This window comes from Hydra vulgaris, chromosome 06 (assembly GCF_038396675.1).
Source record: "Hydra vulgaris chromosome 06, alternate assembly HydraT2T_AEP".
NCBI classification, from domain to species: Eukaryota; Metazoa; Cnidaria; class Hydrozoa; order Anthoathecata; family Hydridae; genus Hydra; species Hydra vulgaris.
The window spans coordinates 18,217,571-18,237,276 of record NC_088925.1 but is presented as its reverse complement, the minus strand read 5'-3'; the positions used below and the strand labels follow the sequence as shown (position 1 = coordinate 18,237,276).

General features: G+C 28.4%; 1 protein-coding gene across 2 annotated transcripts in view; it reads left to right on the top strand.

Moving 5' to 3' along the window:
- LOC136081699 (copine-3-like) overlaps positions 1-19,706 on the top strand; it is a 54,878-nt gene that overhangs the window by 17,874 nt on the left and 17,298 nt on the right. For both annotated transcript variants that reach the window (XM_065799442.1, XM_065799443.1), the window contains exons 9-14: positions 3,707-3,793; positions 4,525-4,584; positions 4,772-4,905; positions 14,315-14,369; positions 14,452-14,503; positions 14,637-14,776. In XM_065799442.1, coding sequence (XP_065655514.1) covers positions 3,707-3,793; positions 4,525-4,584; positions 4,772-4,905; positions 14,315-14,369; positions 14,452-14,503; positions 14,637-14,776 — 528 coding nt within the window. The remainder of the gene's footprint in view (positions 1-3,706; positions 3,794-4,524; positions 4,585-4,771; positions 4,906-14,314; positions 14,370-14,451; positions 14,504-14,636; positions 14,777-19,706) is intronic.

Below are 19,706 nucleotides of genomic sequence, written 5' to 3'. Positions count from 1 at the left end.
TGAAAAAATGTAATAAAATTGTTTTTGTTGCTATTTGTCATCTTTTTTTGTAAAAAAATGTATCAAAGAAGTAGACAAGTTTTAAAACACACCAGATCATTCTTTTTCAAATCCAAAATAGAAGTATTATCACAATTGTCCAAAAAGGGGTCCTAACTTCTTCGGAAATGACCCAAAAATCCCTTAGAGGGGTAACTCTATAGGTTATGGTGATCACTTTAAAACAAAAATAAAAATCTTTTAATTACGTCAGCAGGAGCAAATTGCATTTAAAGTTAATGACTAATTTGCACTGAGAAACTTAATTTTTTAAATGGCTTTCCACTGCTAAAAGTCACTTAAAAAAGTTTTTTTTTTGTCTTAAATGCTGCAAATATCTCTTAACAACATTGTATTAACCTATTGTTTAACTTTTTTTTCCTTCTTTGATAAAAATTTAAATTTAAAGGCAATAAAATTAAAAAATGTTGGCACCAAATTTTTGCCGCTGGAATAATGTAAACAAATAAATTGGCATTTCTGTTAAAAATTAATTTGTCAAAAAATGCCTAATTCAGCAAAAACTCATGGTGATAGCAGAAAATTTGTTTGCTTTTTGTGTTTGAAGAAAAGTGATCGCATATTAACTGCTTTTTTGATTGAAAGAATCAAGAACATTTTTAAGTGTAATATAAATTTTAATGATGAGAAAATTCCAACTGACATTTGCAATTCATGTAAAGCAAGCTACAACGACTTGATACTGTTAGTGTTAGTGGGCAGATACTAGACTTGTACAATTTCAATTCATTTATCACTAAACCATCTACAAGATATTCTGGTGCTTTCCAATGTATAATTTGTAGGGTTATCAAATCAAAGCTCAAAGAAAATCTGCCACAGATTGAGCTTGATATATTAAATCGAAAAACAAGTCTACCCTGAAACTGACCGTATCAAAGCTTTCATTTCCAAGCCTTCATCATCACAGCCAGTTGAAAAAAGATGCAGTATTTATTTGTCAGTGCCTGTGAAAAGACATCCTGACTTTTGTACTATTGTTACAAGGTAGAAAAATGTACAGAAACTTGTCATAGAGGACCATAAGTGTGCTGAACAAGTAATAGCTGATTTAATCTTAAAAAAAAATGCCTCTCCGGGAAGTACTGTCATACTTAGTCGAGCAAGTGGAGGTAACTCTTAAGAAGTTTTGCCATGATAATCAGTGAAGTACAAGCAGCAGCATCTGAAACATAGAGTTACGATACTCACTGTTTTGAACTCATAGTTCAAAACAGTGGGAATCTTTACAATAAAGGTGTGAAAAGGCTTGCATTGGCTTTAAAAAACTCAATGGAAAAAAAAGCTGTAGAGGCAAACGTGAAGCGAAAACATAACAACCTTTGGAAAAAATTAGCTGATTTTTTCATGATGTCAAATGTTGACATTCTGGACAAAGAAATGAAAAACCAAGTTCAAAAAGTTGTTCACTTTAAGAACTTGAATGTCTTAATCGACCATATTCTCTCAGTAAGAAGATTTACATCACAGCATTTAGTTAAACTTGGAATTGATAGAGGTGGTTCATTCTTGAAAATTACCCTCAGCCTAATTGACACATATTCTAAGCAAAGTTATACTCAAGGATCATCATGTCTCCAATCAAGTTCTTCTGCCCAGGATGGTTGTGTAAAAAAACAGCTCATTGCTGCTGCAGCAGAAGGTATTCCTAAAACATATGAAAATCTTCAAAAAATATTAAGCCTCATACAAATTGAAAGTGTGTCCTACATAATTTCATGTGACATAAAAGTAGCGAACATTTTATGTTGTATTGAGTCTCACTCTAGCAAACACCCATGTTGCTGGTGTGATGTCAAGTCTGACAACCTTACAAACTCTGGCCAATCAAGAACATTAAGTTTTTTATGTAACAGCTATGCTAGATTCGTCTCTTCAATCGGCTAAGAATTATTCAAATGTTGTTCATCCTCCATTAATTTACTTCTACATGCAATCTGACCTTATTTTTGATGTAATTTTGATGTTAAAGCTTGTTTTGAAAAGATCTTGGAGGCAGATTTTGTCCAAAATATTTCAGAATTTAAGCATTCTTACCTAGCTCTTAGAATTTCAGTTACTCCCAAAGCACATGCAGTTTTTCATCACATTAAGGAATTTGCTGAAAAAAATAAAACTGGGCTTGGAGTTTTCAGTGAACCAAATCACTGAATCAATGCATGCCAAATTCAATATCTACTGGCAAAGGTTAAAAAGGCAACCTTCTCATCCTGAATATGGGGGCAAACTTCTGAGTGGTATTATTGATCTTAACAGCAAACACATTTGAAACTAAATTGTTGTGGATTAAAAACTCTTAGGAGAAAAATCTCAGTCAGATTATATTTTCGTGTGTGTAATAAATTATTTTTGTCAGAAGATTTACAGTCTTACTATTAAAAAAATCTTCACAGTCTCAAATTTGTATTGGTTTAGAGAACTTTGTAATTCAGTGAATATATTTTAAGTAGTATATGTACATCTTTTTTTTTAAAGTTGTGTTTTAAATTAAGCCATGCTTAAGAATAAAATTTTAATATTAATTTCTTTTGATTTTTTATCTTTGTTTATTTGGACTTTTGGCTGTGCAAATACTTCTTGAAAAAAATGGTTTTTGGTGTATTTAGGCGGAAACATTAAATGTAATTTTCTCCTGCAGACATAATTAAAAGATTTAAATTTTTTCTTAAAAGTGATCCCTATTATCTATAGAATCCCCCCTCCCAGCATTTTTTTGGGTAATTTCCGAAGAGGTTAGGATCCCTTTTTGGACAACTGTGATTATATTTATTATTTGCATTAGCAATCAAAATCTTGCAAATGACACTTTCCCAATCTGTTTACTCTATACAACTAATGCCCAGTTTCTCCTAGTTATTTGTGTGAACAAATAAATTTTGAAATTTAAAATTTTTATATAGGATTTTAAAGTCAGCATTTCAATAAATAAATTTTTTCAGTTACATTTTTATATTTAATTTTTTTTATGAGGCTTAAATATTGATGGGTTCATATACATGTTATGAAATAATTTTATTTCTTTAAATATAAGTTATATATTTTTATATTATTGATTTTATTATTATGCACTCTATGAAGTATGTAAGATTGTAATTTCATGAAGTTTCTATGTAAAATCTTGATGATGCATATGATTTTGAGAAATGTTGAGATAAATATTTTATATAATTTTCTGATTGTATAAAAATCATTGCCTGAGATAAATTGAGTCTAAAATTATTAGTAATATAAATGTGGCAGTAGACTAAAGATAGAATTTGTAACTCACAATCAAGAGGTTCAAGGTTCAAATCCATTATATGTTTTTGGTTTTTGCCTTACTCAACCTATTTTTCTGTGGAGCAACCTTGTTTAATAAGGTTTGTGTTACAGAGTTCAGGGTTGAAATAGAGTTTTAAAAAAAAAAAATTATCTTGATTCATAGTAATTTTTATGTTAAATAAATTTAAAAAAGTAATTTTTTTCCTAATGTTATACTATTTATAAAGTAATGATAATTTTTTTTTTTTAATTTTGTTTTTATTTATGGTATTTTTATATTTTACTTACATATTTTTAATTTCCTACTTTAACTTATAATAATTCAAATTAAAAATAATTTTTATTATTAAAATTGTAAATTATCAAATGAAATTTATTGTAACAGTTGCAATGGGAATGCATAAATCCTAAAAAAAAAGCAAAAAAGAAAAGTTACAAGAACTCTGGATTGATTATCTTGGAATTATTAAAGGTAAACACAGAATTATGTTTGTTTTTAGTTGAAAAAAGTTTATGAAAATATTATCAGAACTTTTTCTATCTGCTTTTACTTATAGATAACAAAATAAAGCTACAAATAATTTTTAAATAATTTTTTTTCAATTGATTAAAAGTTGTTTAAATAAAAAACTTAAATTTTGCACTTTAATTTGAGTTTCAAATGCATGTGCACAAACAAAAACAGTAACTAATAACCTTACTGCCGCCACCTTTCCATCGTGTATGCTGTACACAGATTATGTTCAGCATAATCTCCTCCTTGTCATGGGCTCTTATCTACAAACATATTGATTGTCTTGTATATTAATTCATGTGCAACATTTTGTTTTTAACATGATTTTAGTTGAGCAGCGCATCAAGTTGTAAACATATTAAAAAAGGTATTACAGAGTTACTGCAGTAGACAAGCAAAATGAAAAAAATGAAAAAATGAAATTGAGAAATGGAGGTATCCAAGGTCTAGTTGTTAAGATCCTAATTAATCAAGCTATGGTAAAAATGAGTTATGGTGGTGTTTAGGACAATAACCAGATAGGTTGATGGTTTAAAATTATTGGAACTATTTATCAAGAACTTTGTAGTTAATACATAGTTCATATATATCAATGTATATTTTGATATATAGACATATATATCAACAATGCTGTTTGTAATTTTGTTCACAGTGATGAGTAATGTAAATGGTTTTAAACATTTCAATAGATTGTAAAGAAAGCTTCGTTTCTTGAGTTTATTATGGGTGGATGTCAAATTAATTTTACTGTAAGTAAATTACTGATAAATTTTATTTATAATTTCAAGCAAAATCTATTTTAAGTTAAAAGAATATTTTAAAACTTAATTTTATATTGCAGAATTATAATTTTTTTATGATTTGTATGAAAAACCATTAATGTGCTATGTTTTAGTTTTTTAGTAAAATAATATTTTCATTTTTATCTTGCTTTAGGTAGGTATTGATTTTACTGCTTCTAATGGAGATCCATCACACCCTTCATCTCTTCATTACATTAATCCATCCCAAAGAAATGAGTATGAAAAAGCTCTTATAGCTGTGGGAGAAGTATGTCAAGAATATGATTCGTAAGTTCAATATATGTATATACATATATTTATATATATATATATATATTTATATTTATAATTATATTTATAATTATATATATATATATATATATATATATATATATATATATATATATTTATATATATATTTATATCTAATAGAGTAAATTATTTTGTAACCCATATAAAAAGGGTTTTTTAAAGACTTTTGTTTTTCTCTGAGCATCGAGCACTCTGTTTGAAGAATGCATCAACATAATTTATATTATATTATATATATATATATATATATATATATATATATATATATATATATATATATATATATATATATATATAATAGTTTATTGTTGCTCTGTTCTTTAAGAATATTGAGCACTCTACTTGTAGAATACCCTAACATAATTTATATATATTCTGTAATTTGCTGGCCTCAATCTTTTAGAGGACGGCATCAGGTCAGCAAGAAAAATTTGATACAAAGGTCTTACCATAAAACATTGAAACAAGATCAGCAACTTTTTGCTGACTTCAAACACTTTGAGGTCATCAGTTAAGTTGGCATTGCCCTATGCCAACCCTAATTCCAAGGGCTGTATATATATATATATGAATATATATATATGTATATATATATATATATATATATATATATATATATATATATATATATATATATATATATATATATATATATATACTAATAAAAACAAAATTGCAAACATTCTTAAGAAGCGGTTGAGTTCAGTATTTGTTCAAGAAAGTCAAAATGATCCACTTCCAAGTTTTGTATTTTTTTGTACACTTGTAAGTTTTGTACACTTCCAACTTTTGTAGTAATGCTGTTCTCTCAGATCTTATAAGTACACCAGATACCATTGAAAGTATTTTACTTAATTTAGACACCAGTAAATCAATTGGAATTGATGGAGTTCATTCATGTGTAATAAAAGAGTGCTTTTGCTTGGTTCTTACCACTTGCAATTCTGTGTCAACTATTACTTGTTTCTGAAACTATTTCTAATGAATAGTCTTGTGCCAATATTACACCACTCTTTAAAAAAAGAATTAAAACAGATCCAGCCAATTACAGACCAATTTCTCCAAAATCAGTGACATGCAAAAAAATGGAACACATCATGACAAGTGCTATTATGAATCATCTATATGCAAATAACCTAATACATTCAAGTCAACATGGTTTTGTTAAAAACAAAGCTTGTGTAACAAACCTCCTAGAAACTAGTTTGTTTGCAACTGAATCAGTTGCAAACAAACATCCTGTCAATATAATTTTCCTTGACTTATAAAAAGCTTTTGATGAAGTCCCTCACAACAGACTTTTCGATAAAGTATTCAAAAATGGAATTTAAGGCAAAGTTCACAAATATTTAAAGTCTTTTCTACCTAACCAAATACCACGTGTTGTTCTTGGTGAATTGATTTTGGAATGGGTTGATGTTAGTAGAGTTCCACAAGGCTTAGTTCTTGGTTCAGTATTATTTGTTATTTATATCAATGATTTTCCTGATAATCTCTCCATTTTACCTAAAATGTATGCTGATGACACTAAATTACCTTCAAAAATAAATTTAAAGGATATTAAGAACAGTATAAGTATACTCCAAGCTGATCTAGACAATGTTATTAACTGGACTAATACATGGCTAATGCACCCTAATATAGATAAATGTAAAGTTATGCATGTTGGTTAAAACAATCCTATGTTAAACTACACTCCTACCGATGATTCAGCAGTTTAAAATATCACAAAACATCAATAATATCAATTAAACCACAAATAATTATTCCAGCTTGTGGTAATCAAACTAGTTCACAACTAAGATGGGAAATAATAAGAAATTATTAGCCTAGACATCACTTTTTTACTAATCAAAATGTCTCTAATGAATGACCTTCCCGAGTAGAAAATAAATACCCAAGTTGTAAAATTATTCTTGATATTGCTCGACAATTTGGTCAATCAATCAGTAAAACTGCTACAGGGTGTCATCTACTGCTCCATGCAATTTAACCCTTGTCTAAATGTGCTGCAGATATATATTGGGTGAATCAGTTCAAGGAAATTTTTGCAACAAAAATATGTATCTCGCTAAATTTGATGTAAATTTGTATGTAAAAAATGGGTTTTAAAACTTACCTGGAAAGTTTGATCACTCTAGACCCTCCCTCAAAGCTATTTTTTTGAAAAAAAAGGGTCAAATTTTTGGTCAAAAATTGCAGTTTTTTGTGACATTTAGGGAAGATCAAATGTAAACCTGTAGTGCTGAAATTTGAATAAAATAATTCAAACCTCATATACTTTGCAATTAAATTCATACGTATTTTTGCTTTTACCTTTTTACTCTTTCTTGGAAACCATATATCAAATCAGTTGCAAAATTAGCATCAGCTAAGGTTGCATCTCTTTATCGAGCTCGCCACTTTCTTACTCTAGATTCTATTCTCTATCTCTATAAATCTCAAATCCGGCCTTGTATGGAATACTGTTGCCATATCTGGGGCGGATCGTCTAATGATGCCCTTTCTCTTTTAGACAAGGTGCAAAAACGCATTGTAAACATAGTTGGACCTGCTCTTGCAGCCAACCTCCAACCACTATCACATCGTCGTAATGTTGCTTCTCTTTCTCTTTTCTACAAATACTATAATGGGCAGTGCTCTAAAGAGCTAGCGTCTCTTGTGCCATCTACTAAAATTCATTCTCGTGTTACTCGTCATTCAATTAAGTGTCATCCTTTTTCTGTGACTGTTCCTAAGTGCTCCAAAAATGCTTATTCGTCTAGTTTTTTTCCTCGAACATCAGTTCTTTGGAATTCGCTTCCTTCATCTTGCTTTCCTGATTCATATAATTTGCAATCTTTTAAGTCATCCGTCAATCGTTATCTTGCTCTACAATCTTCATCTTTTCTCTTACAGTAACTTCCAACTTTAATTAGTGGCTGCTTGCAGCCTTGTTGGAAGCGAAGATGTTTAAAAAAAAAAAAAAAAAAAAAAAAAAATATATGTTAATTCAGATAATACAAATACATGATAAAAATATTTATTTTTTATGCCATAATTAAAAAAAAAATTAGGTAAGTAAAGCTCTTCAGTACTATAATCAACTTTAAAAGCATATACAAATAAACAAACTTAAAAAATAAACATAATAAAATTAATTGTGGTGCAAAAAGTACACTTGTTCATTTTAAAATTAGCTTCGCCCGACCTGATGGACAAATAACCACAAGTAATATTTGTTTATTTTGTATCAATATTGTTTAAAACATGATGAAACCTTTTGTAAAGTTTATATTTTTTATTTAAAAGAATTTGTTAAGAAGACCGGAAAAAATTTAGGAATTTAAAAAATTTTTTTTAAGTTTTAAGATTTTTAATCTCCCAGGTAATGTAGCAGCACTCGTCTCATGTAGTACCTATTTGTCAGTTGATGTAGCAGCACTCCTTGTATGTTCTACCTTTTTTTTTTTAATGTTAATTTACCTCCCTAGGGCTGAGAAAGCCATTACAGTTAATGAGGCTACTATTATTACAGTTACAACCCTCTTTCAACTCTATAAACACAAATCTTAATAAACAAGACTGCTGCGCGGAGACACAAGTTGGGCTGTTTAGATATCTAAATTACTAATAAATTAATAAAGAATTCTAAGTAAGCTCTTGACTAATTTATCTAAGGGTTTCTTTGAAGTTTGGCAGTTTGGTCTTCTCCTTAAGCTTGATTCATATGGTGTATCTGGGAAAGTTTTTGAGATTATCAAATCGTTTCTTTTTAACCACTTTATTAAAGTCATCATGAAGGCCAACACTGTTCTTTATTTCTAGTAATTTCTGGGGACCTCAAGTTTCTATCCTTGGTCCTATTTTGTTTCTTATCTACATTAATGATCTTCCTTACAACTTTATATCTAAAGGCTGATGACTCAACTTTATACTACTGTCTTGACAAAAAGACTTCTCTTTTCGATTGCTAAGAATAGGCAGCCGATCTTGAATCTGATCTCAATTCTGTAACAGATTGGGACTCACAGTGGCTTGTAAATTTTAACTCCAACAAAACTCAGTTATTTACTGCAAAAAGCTTGATAGAACTAGAGATGAAAGAGGACTCAAAAGAATTTTCACCTCTAGTTCCATCAATCAAAACTCATTCTTGTTTGGCTTGTCATTCATCAAAGTCTCATTCTTTTACTATATCTGTCCCTGCATGCACCAAAATTTTTTATTCGTCTAGTTTTTTTCCTGCACTTTAACCCTTTCAAACTCTCTCCCATTTTTATGTTTTCCTAACTCATACAACCTTCAACTTTTTAAGTCTTCTGTCAATCGTTTCCTTGCTCCATAACTCTAGTCTCTTTTTCTAGTAACTCCCAACGTAATATTGGTTGCTTGCAGCCTTCTTGGGAGTGAATTAGAATAATAAAAAAAACTGCTAATGATAGTACCATTTTCTTTTTAAAATTGAAATAAAAAGCGTTCCTCTAAAGTTGTATTTATTTTTTAAAAGTTTTCTTTTGACAGTAAAAAAAAATAAAAAATGTATGTTTTTTTTAACTGAGTTTTTCTAATATCTTTTAAAATGATGGTTTGGATCTGATTTGGGTCCAAATATTTGTTTACCAGTACTGATTCCATGAAAAAGATTACATGATTTTAAGTTGTATGGTTTTATATTTTCAAAATTTTAATAATTGGTTAATTCATCAGTATCAGCATTGGTATCGGCATCGACCAAAAAAGTGCTATCGGTACATCACTAGTGTATATATATACACATATACATATAAATGTGTGTATATATATATATATATATATATATATATATATATATATATATATATATATATATATATATGTATATGTATATTGTATATACATTTATATGTATATGTATATATATATATATATATATATATATATATATATACATATATATATATATATATACATATATATATATATATATATATATATATATATATATATGTATATATATACATTTATATGTATATATATATATATATATATATATATATATATGTATATATATACATATATATATATATATATATATATACATATATATGTGTGCGTATATATATATATATAAAATGAAAAATGTATGTCACACAAAATCTCAACTTCAAAAAAATTTTTTTTATATATTTCTTTAAAGGTTTGTAAGAAATTAGTACAAAATATATTTAACACTAGAGGCCTTTCAATGTTTCATCAGTAGTGTTAGTTTAAGTGCTGTTATGTACAAATTTATTTATTTTTTGTTACAAAAGTGTTGTTTAATCAATTAATGTATTGTTGCTATTAGTTACCATTGTCTAATATTTTTTAAAACAGGAAGTGTTAGTTAAAAGTATCATGCTTTTGTTTATGCAAATGACTTTCATAAGATAATAAATTTTTATCACTTTTAAGTTCCAGAAATACAAAAAGCTGGAAAAATGGTTCCATTATTTTTTTATTTATACGTTGGCAATCATATACATGATTGTCAAACCTGTCTGTTGAATGGCCAGTTCTGCAACTTGAAATATGACCATTAGTGGGATTTCTCAAATTGTTTGTTTTTCCAGTATACGTTGATTGACCATTACAAGACAAACATTTTAGATAATAAATGACATTCTTGCTGCTACAAGTAATGTGACTTTTAATGTTCCAAATAGTACCGTTGGATGTTACGAAATTATTTACCTCTTGTAGGTAAAATAAACAAATTTTCCAATGACTATCATTACATTTAAAAAATCCTATCTTTTTGTTATTAGATGTTGTGGAATTAAATTTAGCGGAAGTAAGTTTAGGTTGCTGTAAAATGTAGTGACTAAAGGAACGACTTCATTAGGTTTCTTTTGTTGAGCTGGTCCTTGTAGTTTTGCATTATCAAATGCTTTTTCAATAACAATGTCTGGATAATTACATTTTTTCAGCCATAATTTAAGCTCTGCTAAATGCAGGTTTTCGGTGATATAAGCAGATGTAAATACAATTATTCTTTTTGCAAGACTATAAGGGATGTTCTTTTTGGTGTGGTAAGGATGATGACTGTTAAAATTAAGATAATCGTGTGTGTTTGTTTCTTTATAAAATATGTCAGTTTTGATATATTTGTTATTTTGAAGAATAACAGAAATGTCTAAAAAATTAATTATATTATAAATACTTCCTGTTTTTTAAAAAAAATATTAGACAATGGTAACTAATAGCAACAATACATTAATTGATTAAAAAATACTTTTGTAACAAAAAATAAATAAGTTTGTACATAACAGCACTTAAACTAACACTACTGATGAAACATTGAAAGGCCTCTAGTGTTAAATATATTTTGTACTAATTTCTTACAAACCTTTAAAGAAATATATAAAAAAATTTTTTTGAAGTTGAGATTTTGTTTGACATACGTTTTTCATTGTATTGGTTAAAATTATATTAGTAGTTATATATATATATATATACTATAGCGGCATAAAGTAAGTATACACCATTGAGTTTTGCATACATTTATTATTTTAAGCAATTAAAAACACTGTAAATTGTTGCAAACACAATTTTTATTTATCAGAATCATCAAAAACAACACTCTGTATCAAGAACATGCAGTTTGATCAATATTTAGTATGGTAACCTCGCGCTTTAATAACATGTTTCATACGGTTTGGCATTGACTCAAACAGGCGAGTAATTGTAACATCATCAATATTGTTCCATGCATCTTGCAAAATTAACCAAAGACTATCCAAGTTAGATGGCCTCTTTCCTTCAATGTTCTTTGCCATAACGCTCCACAAATTTTCAATCGGATTCATGTCCTGGCTCTGAGCAGGCCAATCAAGTACTGCCACCTGATTACGCCGAAGAAAATCTGTGACAGTCTTGGCCTTGTGGCATGGTGCATTGTCATGCTGAAAGAAGAACGAGTTAAGTTGCCCAAACAGTGCACTAGCAGAAGGAAACATTGTGTTTTGTAGTACATCAATGTACTGGTGTTGGTTCATACTTCCAGTACATCGATAACGGTGCCCAAGCCCATAGCCAGACATACACCCCCAAATCATTAAACTCTTTCCTCCATGCTTGACAGTTGGCGCAATACAGTTTTTACTGAATTTTTCACCAACTCTTCTTCGCACAATTACTCGTTTAGAACTAAGGAACAACTCGAAAGAACTTTCATCACTGAACAGGACATGTTTCCAATCATCTACTGTCAAGTCTTTGTGTGCTTTGGCAAATGCCAATCGTCGACGAACGTTTGTAGCTGAAAGCAGTGGCTTCTTTGCAGCCACACATCCATGAAGACCTGCTTTCAGAAGGCGCTGACGTACAGTTCGAGTTGCCAGAGTAACCCCATGTTCTCAGAAAGTTTTCAACCGAGTTGAGGGGCAGTGAGTCTATGATCCTGCAAGGACATTCGAACTAACACTCTGTCAGTGTGTGGAGTTGTTTTCTTTGGTCTTCCAGATCGCCTCTTATCAGCTGTTGAACCAGTTTCGATATGTTTATCTATTATTTTCTTAATACCCATTGGTTGCCTTAAGTTCTCTGGCTATTTTTCTTAAACTTGCACCTGTTTCTGCCAAGAACACTGCGCTAAGTCTTTCTTCTGTTGTCAGTCGACAATATTTGGGCATACCTTCAAATATAAAAATGAATAATTACACAAAATATATCAGACAAATGGCCAAATATGAATAATGAAAAACCAAAGACATTAATTAATCAGTATTAGCTTAAGCTAACAAATTGTAACTAAAAATTTTCTAAAACCCAACATGCATCTCAACAATGGATAATAATAATTTATTAATGACTTGGCCTGAAGTCAAAACTGGTCAGAACCATTTTGAAAGTTTTTAGGACAATAAAAAAAAGTTATTTGTTAATTGTTATTAAAAACTTAATTGTAATAACAATACTATAACATTGTAAAACAATTACTAACCTTGTCTTCAAAATTTGCACAATTAAACAATACAAAGTTAACTCTTTAAAGTTTAATTTTTAGTACACAACATGAGTCACACTTGCTATTGTAAACAGGAAGTGCAAAGAATATTGATTAAGTAAATTCACAGAATGCAATAATTGCTTCTATTATGTTTCTAAATATAAGAAATACCACATTAAACTATTATTTTTACGATTTGGGTAGGGTGTATACTTACTTTCTGCCGCAATAGTATATATATATACACACACATATATATATACACATACATTATATATTATTATACACACACACACATATATATATTACATATATAAATATACGTGTGTGTAATAATCATAATTATGATAAAAATAACATTTTTAGTTTATTAAAAGGTTTTATTTCTTTAATCTTTATTATTGTCATTCTAACAACATTGGCATTTTCAAACCAAAAGAAAAGTGGTAGCTGTATGGTGTTTTTGCTAACACAAAGATTTGCAAAATACCTCTTTAAATAAATATCTTATATTATACTGCTTGCTAATCAAATGTCAATGCTTTCTTTAAAAACTTAATAAGTTTATTGTAATGTTAATATAAAAAAGTTTTAAATATTCCCTTTAATCTTGGTTAAGTTAATATGCAAAAAAAATATATATACATACATATATATACCCTTGGAATTAGGGTCGGCATTCGGTAATGCTGATCTAACTGCCAACCTAAAAGTGTTTGAGTTCGGCAAAAAATTACCGACCTCATTTCTATGATTTATGTTAAAACCTTTGTATCAAATTGTTTTTGCCGACCTCTTAAATAGATTAAGATCAGCAAGTTATTGCCAACTTTATTTTTTCTTCTTCCGAGGGTTGATATATATATATATATATATATATATATATATATATATATATATATATATATATATATATATATATATATAAAAGCTCACTCTAATTTTACATTCACTATAAAATAATGTTTTAAATAGTTTTATTAAGTAATTCTACCGTTAGCAAATGCTTAAACTAGTAATTTTGCCAATAATAAAAGTTTCATTAAATAAATCTACTAATAATAATAGTTTTATAAATCTACCAATAATAATAATAATAATACCAATTTACAGTTTTATTAAATAATTTTACTATTAATAACAAGATATAAGTATGTTAGTATAATCAAGTTCATAGATAAAAATAAACTTGAAAAAAGTTATTTAAGACTGCACAAATAAATATAATAAATCAAATTTTTAGATATATGGCTTTATAATGTTTTAATTGGTGATTGCATAAAAATGAATTATGATTTCATATTAAAATGAGGTTTGATTTTGTCTCTTGGAGTAGTGTAAATACGAATACTATTTGTGTGGGTAAATATTGTGACTTGTAAATTGTTGATAAGTTTAGTTTATAAATTTTAATTTTTTTTTAATTTTTATCAGAGATAAAATGTTTCCTGCACTTGGCTTTGGCGCTGTAATACCTCCTAATGGACAGGTATGTGTTGAAATAATGTAAGAGGTTTTTTTGCACTTGTTTAGTTAAGTTTAGTTTTGTTTAGTTGTTAAATTCCTTTTAGGTATCATTCGAGTTTCCTCTTACATTCAATCCATCAAATCCTTATTGCTTTGGTAAAAAAAATATTTTGGACATAATATATAGTTATAATTAATGCTTTCTTTATAAGATAATGGCATAGTCATCAGGAACAAATAGATTTTCACAAGAAAACGATTATGCAGCATTTTTTTAAATATTTTTTAGGTGTTGCGGGGGTATTAGCTGCATATCAAAATTGTTTGCGTAATATCAAATTGTATGGACCAACAAATATTGCTCCAATAGTCAAACACATAACAAATTTTTGTCAAAATATTATTCAGAGTCAGCCTTTATCTGCATTAGTAAGTCTAATGTTTTTTGTATATAATAACTTATTTTGCTTTTATGTAAATTAACAAAAAGTTAAAAAAAATTAATATGATTTTACATAGGTTAATACAGGTTTATGTTTTATGATGGATTACCCCCAAAACTGCAATACTTTTTATAACTATATGGTCTATGATATTTAAATGCTACCTAATGGGATCACTAAAAAAAATAAAAAGCAAAAAAAATGAAAAATTGCTTTAACTCAAACTAATATCTCATTTCAGCCAAAGTTTGACTTAATAGGAATTCAACATTCAAGTAGAACCATTTTCCTTGGTCCCTTGTTGGTTAGATTATAAAAAAATGTAGTAACTAATATTAGAACTAAAATATGTATAACAAATCAGATAGTAGTCTAATAAATAATAGTAAATGTTATATTTCGATACTAATTATAGTAAGATTTATATTTGATCTTAGTTTCAAATTATCTTAAGTAAAAATATAATTAACAGAAATTAAGATCATCCGAAACTAAATGGTGCCAAGTAATACTACAACTTAGTAACATCAGTTGACTGGCAAGGATAGCAATCTTGCTTTACAAACTGCCAAGTAACACTGCTTTTAAAGCATATAAAAAACAGAATATGAGAGTGTATAAACTTTGAACATATTATATTTTATAAACACAGTTAATAAACTATTAACATTTTTTTTATTACACATGTAAACATGCAAAATCTAGAAAATGACCCTTGGATTGTACAGGTATACAGTTTTCTTGTAATATTCATTACCCAATTTTCTTAATCCAAACTAAAGCTAATAAAACAAACTGGTTCTATGGTTGGAGGAGAAAATACAACCAAGAAAAAATACGATATTGAAAAAAAAAACAATTTGATGTTGCATTCATGTATGCAATATAAATGTATATATGTCAATAATCTAAAGTTTCATATTATTTGTATTAATTGTGCATACACTGTATTTATGGCACTAATCTTTTCCAAACAGTGTTTGGTATAGAATAAATATATTAGTTAAAAATATCTTGTGTGCACTTGAATTGGTACAGCTTAGAATATTTTTTAAAAAGTTTTGAAAATCTACAAGGAAATAATTCGCTATATTTAAAAACAAACAAACAATTGCTATTAGTTTGTTATCATTGTTATATACTAACTCACCATGAGCTCCAGAGGATGTGTAAACAACCCAGACTTGTTCTGCTACATTTGTGGACTATTTACTCCTGTAGGACATAGCAAAACAATGACACCTTTTATAAAGACCGCATATTTTCATTATTTTGGATGCCCCATTGGTGATCAGGACTAAAAATGGGCCCCACATACTTGCTGTAGTAACTGTTTATCGGTACTGGCATTGTGGCTTAATGGTAGGAAAAAGCATATAACATTTAATGTGCCTATAGTATGGCATGAATAACAAAATCATGTGAATGACTTCTATTTTTACATGAGTAAAATTACTGGATTGAGCTTTAAAGCAAGAAACAAAACAGATTATCCCATTGTAGCATCTGCTATAAAACCAGTTTCACATAGTTGCGAGTTGCCAGTTCCCATGCCACATGTATACAAGCAAATTATAGCACCAGAAGAAGAGAAATCAGAACAAGAAAATCCTTTATCTGATACTGAATACCAGCCTATATACCTCAGTATGTCTGTGCCTTATCTACTCAATCAACAAGATTTAGATGATTTGGTATGAGACTTATATCTGTCCAAAGACAAGGCAGAACTGTTAGCCACAAGACTTAAACAATGGAACTTGGTTGCCGGTGATGTGCGAATTACATCCTTTCCTAGCCGAAGTTCTGAACTGTCAGGCTGTTTTCAGACAGTTAATCAGCTGTGGTTCTTATTCTTGTGCTTATGTTTTCACTTTTTGATGTTGAACCTAACCGTGATGATTGGCTTCTGTTTATTGATTCCAGTAAACATAGTCTAAAGGCCATGCTATTGCATAATGGAAATACATATCCAAGCATTCCAGTTTCACACTCAGTACACTTGAAGGAGTCCTACAAAAACATGGTTATACTGCTCAATGCAATTAAGTATGATAAGTACAAATGAAAAATATGATTTTAAAGTAATTGGTTTACTGTTAGGCATGCAGAGTGGCTTCACAAAATACATGTGCTTTTTATGTTTGTGGGACAGCTGGGCAACACAGGAGCACTATATGAAAAAGAACTGACCACTGGGTGAAAAACTTACTCTAGGACAGCACATTGTTAAATCTAACCTGCTGGATGATCAAGGAAGCATTCTCCTGCCACCTATCATATAAAATTAAGACTCATAAAAAGCTTTGTCAATGCCATGGATCCAGAGAGCAAATGGTTTAAATATGTGTGTCAAAGTTTTCCAGCTCTAAGTGACGCCAAAGTAAAGGAGGGAATATTTATTAACCCACAAGTTTGAGTTCTCCTGAATGACACAAAGTTTCCCAATAAACTAAATGTTAAAGAACACAAAGCATGGAATGCTTTTAAAGATATATGCACATATTTTATAGGGTCACACAAAGCTCCCAATTTTAAAGGTAAAGTTGGAGAAATGCTAAGTGCTAGGTCTAGGTGCTAGAATGTATTTAAAAGTACATTTATTGCATAACCATCTGTATTTTTTTCCAGAGAATCTTGGTGTGGTCTTGGACAAGCATGGAGAATGTTTTCACTAAAATATTGGCACTATGGAGAAACACTACCAGGGACGATGGGACCCCAGAATGATGGGCAACTACTAATAAACTATTACCATTATATTGAATGCTTAGGAGGGAACGTAAAACCCTGCATAAAAAAAAACCGAAGAAAACACACTTTTATGAGATATTTAGTAATCTGAATTGGTCTATTCACAGTATTAGAATTGTAAAATGGATAGTCTGTTAGAACAAAAATGTATAAAAATATATATATTTTTTTTTCCTATTATATATGTTAACCATTGGTTAACATATATAATAGGAAAAAAAAAAAATGGGGCAGTCAGCCTTAAATGGTATCATATTAGGTGTCAGGTATCTAGAAATCCAGACCTGATTCAGAAAAACTACTTTGAATTTCAGAATCAACACCCAAAATTTAGTTATTATCCTTTATAGCAACCGAAGATACTGGAAATAAACTTTTTTATCAATTAACAATATTTAAAAATAATTTTTTTTTTTTATCTCGCATCACTATATTTAAGACTTCCTAAGTAAATAGAAAACTATAATTCACCCTGGTCTAACATTATGATTGTTACCAAAGTTGTTTACATTTTCATGTAAGGTATCATACTGCATGCTTCTCAGTTTGTTTTGGTTATTTCTATGAAAGCAAGACACACTCTTCTATTTGAACATATGCATCAGTAGCATATTGCTGAAACTGTTTCTTGCCTTAAAATATTGAACAGAAGTTGGGTCTTACTGAAGGTCCATGATTTTTAACCAGTGCACAGTGAGCCAGAATTTTCTAAAAATAGAAAAACTATTTATGGGTTATATATAAATATATGATACATGTTAATAGGGGTTTTTGGGGCCAATGATTTCATTTTTAGGCTCCATTTTAATTTTGGAGTGTTCATAACCACACAAGTGGTTATTTAAGGGGTTGTTAGGGGTGGTCATGGGGTTTCTCGATGGTTTTTAAAATTATATGCGACATGTTGTATGTCTAAATATAGGTAATTGATATCAGGAAAATCGAATTTGGTCTCCAGGAGTGATTATGATTGCACAGGTAGGTGTGGTTATGGGTTGGTAAAATATTTCCGTGATTTTTATTTATTTTATGTACTTAATTTCTTTGATATTGCAAATATAAGCAAATATCGTTCAATAAAATTGAACTTTATTAACATATATATATATATATATATATATATATATATATATATATATATATATATATATATATATATATATATATATATATATATATATATATATATATATATATATATATATATATAATATATATATATATATTATATATATATATATATATATATATATATATATATATATATATATATATATATAATATATATATAATATATGTATATAATATATATAAAATATATATATATAATATATATATATATATATATATATATAATATATATATATATATATAATATATGTATATAATATATATATAAAATATATATATATAATAGGTATATATATAATATATATATATATGTATATTCATAATATATATGTGTATATATAATATATATATATACATATATATATATATATATATATATATATATATATATATATATATATTTATATATATATAGTATATATGTATATATATAATATATATATAAATAAAATATAGCCATTTTTGTGGTAAAATTGTTGCACTGAACCCAAAAATCACAGTAGGGAAAAAATTATGTTACAATTTACAAAAATAAATTAATCCAATATAAAAGTTGGTTTTGAAGGGTTTTGCTCACCTTTGGCCCACTGTGCAGTGTTGCATGTTCAGGGTTGTGCACCAATTGATTATGCCATCTCTTGGAAAAAAAGTGAATAAACGGTAGGATCTAAGTTAGCTAAGATTCTCAATATAATTTGTAAATGACCTTTTGGGTAAATAACTTCCCTGCAAGCAGGTGGAGCACCATCTTCAACAAATACAACTGCAACTTCACTAACTATAGTTAGCAAATAAAACATTAAATCATGTAAGCAAAGTTGATTGCTATGTTATGGTTTTCTTAAATTTACTGTTGCAAGTGAGTTGGAATAATATGTTGTGGGAAATATCTTGATCTGGCTTAAGATTACCTACACAATGAAAAACTTGACCACATATTCTAAAACATGGCAGCCTATGATTCATAGGTTAAATCATATTATCAGTAAATAAAGCAAAATAAAAACAGGCATTATAAATTATAATATATT